A 9,233-nucleotide genomic window follows, 5' to 3' on the forward strand; every position below is an offset into this window, starting at 1 on the left:
TGGTGGCTCACGTTTGTAATCCCAGCACTTTGAGAGGCTGAGGCAGGCGGATCACGAGGTTGGGAGTTTGACACCAGCCTTTCCAATATGGTGAAACCCCATCTCTACTAAAAATACAAAAATTAACCAGGTGTGGTAGTGCACACCTGTAGTCCCAGCTACTTGAGAGGCTGAGGCAGAAGAATCTCGTAAACCCGGGAGGCGGAGGTTGCAGTGAGCCAAGATCATGCCACTGCACTCCAGCCTGGGCAACAAGAGCGAGACTCCATCCAAAAAAAAAAAAATTCCTGCTCACACATCACCTGGCTTTAGCACAAGTACATGGGAATATAATTCCCACCTACACATCACCTGGCTTTAGCAGTTATCACCTTTTGGCTGATCTTTTTCATCTGGGTCCCTGCCACTTTCCTCTATATTATTTTGAATCAAATCTCAGATACTATGTTCGTCAGCTTTTTAAATATCTTTAAAGGGTAATAAGAACTGTGTCATTGTCACACCTAAAAAATATTTTTTTTATTACTACCAAGATTGTAAACAGTGTTCATATTTCCAGTTATCTGTCATGAATGTTTTTAATTGTATGAAGAAAGGGAACCTTGTGGGTTTGTTCGTTTAAACGGTCGGAAGTTTGGAATGAGATTCCCAACTTGGAAGTCTAGCATCAGTTCTCAGGATGTGACACACAGAGGTAGCTCTGTGTTTTGACACTTTTATAAAAAATTATCATCTTGGTCAGATAAGAGTTTGTTGACTTCTAGGAGGATCTCTTTTCAGGCTAGTGGAAATACGAGGCAGAAACTGGGGTTAAGCTGGACAGCGGGGATCCCATTCGGCAGTGTCCTCCTTTGGGTACAGCTGAAGGCACCTGCTGGTGTCTGGCTGCTGCATGGCAGTGGGAAATGAAGGAGGTGGTGTGGCTGGGGGGAAGGGAGCCATCCAGGATGACCCTTGACCTCCTCCATCCCCACAGTTATTTCATTTGAGACAGCCTTGCCCCACCCGCCCCTCTCTGAGCTGACTCCTCATTGCTTGCCAAGACTGCATAAAATGTTGCTATGTTGGTGGTTGGTTTTCCTGTGATTTTTTTTCCCCCGAGGCCAGGCACCTTATGGGGAGGGCTGGATCTGTCCTGATCATCTCCGCTGTGACAGGGCATGGCCCCATGTTGATGGTGAATAGCCTCTCTGTGATGGTGTAATGCCTCAGTCACCATGACTAGTCACATGTGTGCCCACCACACACCATGCTTCCTTTTTCCATTCCTTCCCTGAGTTAGCTAGTGACTTAGGGAGAATTGGACTGTCCCAGGTCTCTTCCTGGGAGTATCAGTACATGGCTAGACAAACACTACCTTTTCCTTTATAATTCTTTGATGGCGTTCACGCTACCTTTTTCTTTTTAATTAAAGAAAATGTTATACAACCTCGTTGTGGTGTAATTGACATACAACTAAGCGTACAGATTTAAAGCTTCAGTTTGATGAGTTCTAACATGTATACACCTGTGAAGCTTTCCTTTTCACTTTCCTGTTTTAGCCTTCTTAAAGACCAGGAGATGAGCAGCCAGAGAAGGGAACTCTGGAACTGCTCTTGTCTTGAAACTTTGCTTTTCCAAATCCTAATGGAAAATCTGTGTATTCTGCTTTCCTTTGGCTAAGCACCAGTATTAAAAGTTGTTGTATTCAAATTTTGGCAGTGTTTCTGTTTACGGTTAACATAGCAGTGAGTGAATTTCAAAATATAGGAAGCCCTGGAGGAATCTTTTCTTTCCTCAGATGGAGACTAGCTGAGGTTGGGAGTTGCCTGGTTTGGGTCGAAGGGTCAGGACTCTGGATGCAGACAGATGTGGGTGTGAGCACCCACTTTGCTGTGCAGGACAGGACCACCTATTGTTTGGCCTGCCGCAGGTCTCAGCCGCAGCACCTCCCACTGTGAGACCTAGAAGGGCCTACAGGGGAGTCTGAGAAGGCTAACGCTGAGGCCTTCATGTTACTTAATTGATACAGTGTGCAGTATTTAGGTGGAAAAGCCCAGACTTCACCACTGTGCAATATATCCATGTCACAGAATTTCTCTGGCACCTGAAACAAAAACCCCAGACTGGTGAATTTCCTAGGGGGGCAGTCATTCTCTTTCCCTTTCAAATTAAAACGAAATATATAGACCAGGTACATATATATACAGGCTCACACCTGAAATCCCAGTACTTCGGGAGGCTGAGGCAGGAGGATTATTTGAGACCAGGAGTTTGAGAGTATCCTGGCCAACATGGCAAAATCCCGTCTCTACTAAAAATGACAAAAATTAGCTGGGTGTGGTGGCACATGCCTGCAGTTCCAGCTACTCGGGTGGCTGGGGCATGAGAATTGCTTGAACCCAGGAGGCAGAGGGTGCAGTGAGCTGAGATTGCACCACTACATTCCAGCCTAGGGAATAGAGCAAGACAAAAAAACAACACACGTACATATTGCTAAACACAGCCCAATTGTGTAAAATGTTTTAAAAATTAACTTTTATTATTATTATTATTGTTTTGAGACAGGGTCTTTCTTTGTCGCCCAGGCAGAATGCAGTGGCGTAATTACAGCTCACTGCAGCCTTGACCTCCGGCTCAGGTGATCCAAAATTCTTTATACTCAGCTCATTTCTTAAAACTTGAGTATAATTTATGCACAAAACACCCACATATTAAGTGCTCGACTGGGTGGGTTTTGACAGTTGTACATGCCCATGGAACCACCACTCCAAATAAAACATGGAACACTTTGATCATCCGAGAAGGCTTCCTTCGCCCTCTCCCCTCTCTGATTTCCGTCACTGTAGGTAAGTTTCTTTGTTGTTAGGGAATAAATGGGATCGTTGCTATTGTGCCGTTCTGTTTCTGGCTTCTTTGGAAAGCTCAGCATGGTGTGAGATTCATCCATGTTTTTTCCTTTTGATTGCTGAGTAATGTTGATAGAAATATATCATGATTTATCCTTTCTCCAGTTGATGAAGATTTGGATTATTTCCCATTTTTGGCTATTAGGAATAAGACTGAACACTTTTTACAAGTCTGTCGTGGACCTGTGTTTTCATTTTTCTGGGGGAAATATTTGGGAGTGGATTGCTGGATGTTGGGGGACGTGTGCCTGGCTTGCGAAGGTGCTGTCTGACACGGGCAGCGTGAGTGCTCCACCCCTCCTGCTCTCACCCATGGGAATGTGAGATGCCATAAGCACTTGTATGGACGTTTGATTTACATAGTAGAAGTTAATCCTTTTCAGCGTACAGTTTGGTGTGTTTGGACAGTTGTACACCTGTCTCTTATACACATCTAGATGTGTATAAGAGACAGCTTTTGGAAAGGTTCTCGCTTGCCCGTCTGGCTCCTGCACCATTGCTGGGGTTTTGATGACTGTGGATTAGGTTGGTCTTTCCTAGAGCTTCTGTCAGTACATGCATCCAGCATGTGTCCCTGTATCTGGCTTCTTTGACATGGTGTGGCTCTGCGATTCATCCATGTGCTTGTATGGATCAGCAGTTTGTCCTTTGCTTGCTCAGTCGGATTTGTATGGATGCACCACCGTGTGTTTACCCATCTGTCTTCTGGTGGGCGTTTGGGCCATTGCCAGCTTTTGATCATTGTGAATACAGCTGCTGTGAACATAGCTGTCCAGAGACCCTCTCCCTCCCCTGAGACCAAGCCCCTCTTCTCTGTTGGGATCAGGAAGGGACACCTAACTGCTTATTCAGCAAACTGAATCACTTTACTAGATCGGGCCTCTTTATCTGCTTCTGGAGGTGGGTTGGTGGCCAGCAGTGTGCAGGGCTTTGGGGAATGGCTGTCTTGGTGCCAGCTGCTCCTCGCTGTTGGCTAAGAGTGCCTTCCTCTCGAGTCTGCTCAGTCACCCTCCACTTCAGCTTGCCAGGCTTCAGCATGCTGTCTTCTCTTCCGTTCTTGGTGAGTTTTATGTCTTTTTTCTCTTAATCTGCTTTATCGTCATTTTCATGTCATTTTATGTGGGGACAAAAGCAAGTATGTGTGTTCAGCCTTCTCTCTTGACCCAGAGGGCTTTTTACCATAGAGTGCTTAGCCTGTCCTGGTGTTGGGCAAGCATCTCCTGTTTTTGCCGTAACAAACACCACTATGATGAGCAAGCTTACAGTGAAGTCTCTGTGTGCGTAGATCCATGTGCACTGCTTTCAGACAGACTTCTAGAAGTGGAATTGTGGGATTAAAAGGCATATATACTTTGGATGCCAAATTTAGCACCAGGAAGGCCATTCCAATTTTAATTCCAGCAGGACAAGACAGTTTTTATTTCCTGTCCTGTGTGAGCATTCCATCTGTAGAACGTTCTCCTTTGGTATTTTTTCCTCCTCCCCAGCACCCTGCCGCCACACACACGTGCATGCACACACGCACACAAAGTGAGAAATGAAGTCAGAACTTAGTGGAGGAGAGTGGGGGCGGCAGTGGCAGCAGGCCTGGCGAGGTGCGTGGGGCTGACACGCCACTTGGCTCCTCCCTGCATGTGTCTCTCCCTGTGCCTGGACCAGCTTGGGTGAACTCAGGCCATTGCCTTGTTTGTTTCAGGTTACACTCCTGGCACACCTTACAAAGTGTCCTGTTCCCCCACCAGCGGGGCTGTGCCGCCGTACTCCTCCTCCCCGAACCCCTACCAGACTGCTGTGTACCCCGTGCGAAGTGCCTACCCGCAGCAGAGCCCGTACGCACAGGTATGCTTTGGGTAGACACTGTCGTGTGGGAAGGGTTGATACCAACTGAGCACTCATCCTTTGGCCCTGGGACCCTGTGTCAGTTGTCTCTCTTCTCCCCACAGCAAGGCACGTACTACACACAGCCGCTGTATGCAGCACCTCCTCACGTCATCCACCACACCACGGTGGTGCAGCCCAACGGCATGCCGGCAACAGTGTACCCTGCTCCCATCCCCCCTCCTAGAGGCAACGGGGTCACCATGGGCATGGTGGCTGGGACCACCATGGCCATGTCAGCAGGTAAGTCCTTGTTCCTGCGGTGTCTGCCTTGTGGTGTCCCCTAGAGGTGGGGCAGGGGAGAGCTCACAAATCCTCTGAGCCTTGGCTCTGGGTTTTCATAGCTATAGTTGTGTGGAAGGACAGAAAATTCTTTGGGAAAGAAACAACAGGTTATCTTTTATTTTGCCTCCCTGAGTGACCTCTTGTGGAGGCCTCTCTGAATCTGATGGGCTCACTTTTTTGGTGAACTGAGCCATTTGGCAGTGCAGGATGTGCCCCCCTCTCCTCCCACCCCCACGACCATGTAAGACTTGAGCAGAAGGAGGACACTGTGTGTCCCGGGGTGGCTGGCCCTCTTCCTGTCCCTTGAGGGGAGCTTGTCTTTGAAGGTCAGTTGTCTTCATAGGGATGTTTTCATGCATCTAGGAGAGCTGGTCTTCTGTTGATAGAAGGAACAGCTGCCTGTAGAAATCCTTTGGCATTCATCTATTGTACTTTACTTCCCAAGGCCTCCTCTAAGAAAAATAAACCATGGAGAGATGAGGCTCCTGTCTAGGATGGGCACATCTCTGTGGAAGCTCTGGGGGCTTGATCTGATGTCTAGGGATTGGGTGACCACCCATATGGATCCACCTCCTGGTCTGTGGGTCAATATGGCCACCTTTAGGTCATGCCCACACAAAAGCGTACTGTTTCCTCCTTGTTTTTCTGGACTTGACTTCAGTGTAAGGAGATTATGCCAGAGAGAAGCATTCTGGGATATTATGTGTGCTTCAGCCTAGACTCTGATTTGGTTTTCCCCATACTTATCTGTCAAGGAACAGGAAACTGGGCGTAGACAGAAACTGCTGGTTTGAGGCACAGGGAGGGAGGGCAGCGGGCACCGGGCACCGGGTTGGGTGTGGGCCAGGTGAGTGAAGGCCACTGTGTTGGAGGTGCTGCTGGTCCATAAATGGACTCAGGTAGTTGCTGAGTTTCTGCAGTTGTAGGAAAAATAGATTTTTCTTAAAAGAACTCAGAAGTTCATGTAGTTTAGAATCATCATTTCTTGTTTTATTTATTTATTTATTTATTTATTTATAATATTTCTTTAAGACAGGGTCTCACCCTGTTGGCCATGATGGAGTGCAATGGTGTGATCTCAGCTCGCTGCAACCTCCGCCTCCTGGGTTCAAATGATTCTCCCTCCTCACCCTTCCCAGTAGCTGGGACTACAGGCACCCGCCACCACGCCCGGCTAATTTTTTTTGTACTTTTTGGTAGAGATGGGATTTCACCATGTTGGCCAGGCTGGTCTCGAACTCCTGACCTCAGGTGATGCACCCGCCTCGGCCTCCCAGAGTGCTATGCTTACAGGCATGAGTCACTGTTCCCAGCCTCTTGTTTTTTATTTATTTGTTTTTACCATCTTAACTTTTTGTTGTTGTTGTTGTTGAGACAGGGTCTTGCCCTGTTGCCCAGGCTTGAGTGCAGTGCACTGTAGTCTGGAACTCATGGGCTTAAGCCATCCTCCCAACTTAGCCTCCTGAGTAGCTGGGACTGTAAGTGTGCTACCACACCTGGCTAATTTTACAACTTTTTTTGTAGAGCTGGGAGCTCACTATGTTGCGCAGACGCATCTCAAACTCCTGAGCTTAAGCTGTTCTCCCGCCCCAGCCTCCCAGAGTACTGGGATTACAGATGTGAGCCCTGTGCCAAGCCCATCTTAACCGTTTTTAAGTACGGTTCAGTAGTGTTAAGTATATTCACATTGTTGTGAAACAGAGCTCCAGAACTTCTTTATCCTGCAAATCTGAAACTCCTGTACTCATTAAACGCTAACTCCCCATTCTCCTTTCTTTCTGTCTCTGAATTTGACTAGGTATTTCATCTAAGTGGAATCATAAAATATTTGTCTTATAGTGACTGGCTTCTTTCTTTTAGAATTATGTTCTTAAGGTTCACCTATATTGTAGTATGTGTCAGAATCTCCTTCCTTGTTAAGGCTGAATTATACTCATTTGTTTATCATCTGACCTATAAAAATTATTGGGTGTGCTTTATGAAGGGGACACACAAAAGACTTTTACAAACATATTGTCTGTGGAAGCTTGCTGTGTGGAGACAGTTTTTGGGTGTGGGAGATTATCTAATGAGAGTCTGACAGTATCTGGGTCAAGACTGTCCCTCTTCCTGTATACCCTCCTCCTTGCAAAGAGTCCAGGCTTGTGTGCGTGTTGGGCACTGTGGAGCTCTGCAGGAGGTCGGCCTCATGTCATGTGCTGCTCTTTCTTCCAGGTACCCTGCTGACTGCTCACTCCCCAACTCCTGTCGCCCCCCACCCAGTCACTGTGCCCACATACCGGGCCCCAGGAACACCCACTTACAGCTATGTGCCCCCTCAGTGGTGATCACCTGCAAATGTAAGTGACCAGTGAAGGCTGGGCCAGCCTTTGATGAAAGGGCATTTCCATGGGACAGTGGCAGATTTACCACATATTTAAGCACTAACGAGGAAAGTGTGCCTGACCCTGGATCCAGAGGCAATGCAGTGTTTAAGTTTTTTGTTTTTATTGAGACATTACAGAGTAGAAGAAAGAAGGAACCATTGATTACCTGCTGTTGACACTGTCCGTCTTGAGCCTTCCCTGGAATGTGCTGTGACCCCCCCACCTGCCTGCTGCAGGAAATAGGGCTCTAGTTGTAATTGGGGATCTCTAGGAAGGAAGTGAGAACCAGGTCCAGCAGTTTTGCCCATTGCTGCCCTTTCCGACCGTGGTGGACCTCGTCCTACTTGAGAGTTTGGAGTAGCAGTGCCGGAAGAGCTCTGTGTGACTGAGTATCTGTCTTCCTTTCTGCAGGTTTGAGGACGGAGCTGTGCAGTCACATTATTGGGGATTCCACAGCTGGTGCTGCAGGCCTTGCGCCTCCAACCAGGACTTTCTTCTTAATGCTCTCGACACTTAGCTAAACACGACTATATCCCGGCCCAGCAGGCCCCAGCGCCGTTAGTCTCCAGCTGACTCTGTGGGTTGGTCTTAAAGCAAATTCTGTTTTGTGGACTGCCTGGCAATTTTTTAGCTAACTGTAATGATAAAAGGGAGTATTAATCTATTCTGAATCATATCTAGTTGAATGCATGTTTAAAAAAACAAACACAAAAAGCTTGCTCAATCTACCTGCAGTGACTGATGCAAAACCATCATATGCAAAATCCAAAGGAATGGAAACGTATTTTACAACTTGTATCACTAATGCACTGTTGTAATGTTTGCAAAGTCTTCAAGTTATAAGTGTTAAAGTGAATTTCTTCATAGAGCATCTGAAATACCTTAGATGATTCTTCAACCTTTTGGGGTTGATGTGGGTTGCCAGTTAGGGATGTGGACATTTTAGTTTTCAGCAACCTGTTTCTTTGGCACTGACTGAGGGAGTTGCGAGGTTTGCGAGACAGTGGGGAAGCCACAGCTGCTTGGGCGCAGCCGGTTCATGGGCATCCCTTTGAGTGTAGGCTTGGTGGAGTCAGTGGGACAGGGACATGCTTATAGCTCACCATGAAAGATCATAGTAGCGTGGCCAGTACAATTTGGGGCAAGGGGGGTGGTTTTTGTGTCGGCAAAGCAGTTTCTCTGCTATCTAAATTTTCATTACAGTTCTCTTACAGAGAGACGATGTTTTTATATATCTTTATTGGGAAAGTCCTATGTAAAACTAAATTATTTTCCTGGGATGGAAGAAATGTGAAAGAGAAACAGCCATGCTTGCAGGAGGTATTGTCCTCTGCTTTATTTAGCTTAGAAAATCATTCCATTTTTTTTCCCCCTGGAGAAACGTTTGAATCAGTTGAAAACAGGTAGGCATTGCTGTTTTTCCCCTACAAAGAAAGACAAAGGTTTCAGCTGTATGTTATGAAGAAAGTGGTATATTTAAGAATGACTTAAAAGGGAACAAAACTTTATTTAAAATTCCTCCAATTTCTTGTAGAAAGGCAGGGCCGTGGTTATGTCTGGAAATGTAGAAACCTGTAGCTGCTGCTGGGATCAGCCACCTGATGGTGGTGACTGGTCTGCTGAGGCGGGCTGGAGGGGACGCTTAGAGATGGGTGAGGGGGGGCCAGTGTCTGTTGTCTGTGAGCCGCTCCTGCCATCTCTTTTGCAGCTGAGGGCCCTTGGCACGAAGCAGGCACGGACAGCAGAGAGGGCCAGGCGGTGCTGGAGTGCGTCTGCTGGCAGGGTTTATTGTGGGAGAGGAATTGGAGTTTAGAAT

The 9,233-nt window shown here is 47.0% G+C and overlaps 1 protein-coding gene across 1 annotated transcript in view; it reads left to right on the forward strand.

Annotated features, from left to right (window-relative positions):
- FAM168B (family with sequence similarity 168, member B) overlaps nucleotides 1-8,257 on the forward strand; it is a 34,340-nt gene extending 26,083 nt beyond the window's left edge. Inside the window, exons 4-7 of the mRNA XM_011975475.1 lie at nucleotides 4,585-4,727; nucleotides 4,832-5,009; nucleotides 7,266-7,390; nucleotides 7,829-8,257. Of these exons, the coding sequence (XP_011830865.1) occupies nucleotides 4,585-4,727; nucleotides 4,832-5,009; nucleotides 7,266-7,378 (434 nt within the window). The 3' untranslated portion in view covers nucleotides 7,379-7,390; nucleotides 7,829-8,257. The remainder of the gene's footprint in view (nucleotides 1-4,584; nucleotides 4,728-4,831; nucleotides 5,010-7,265; nucleotides 7,391-7,828) is intronic.
- The last annotated feature ends 976 nt before the right edge of the window (nucleotides 8,258-9,233 follow it).

Source organism: Mandrillus leucophaeus, unplaced genomic scaffold, assembly GCF_000951045.1.
Source record: "Mandrillus leucophaeus isolate KB7577 unplaced genomic scaffold, Mleu.le_1.0 Scaffold1564, whole genome shotgun sequence".
Classification (NCBI taxonomy): Eukaryota; Metazoa; Chordata; class Mammalia; order Primates; family Cercopithecidae; genus Mandrillus; species Mandrillus leucophaeus.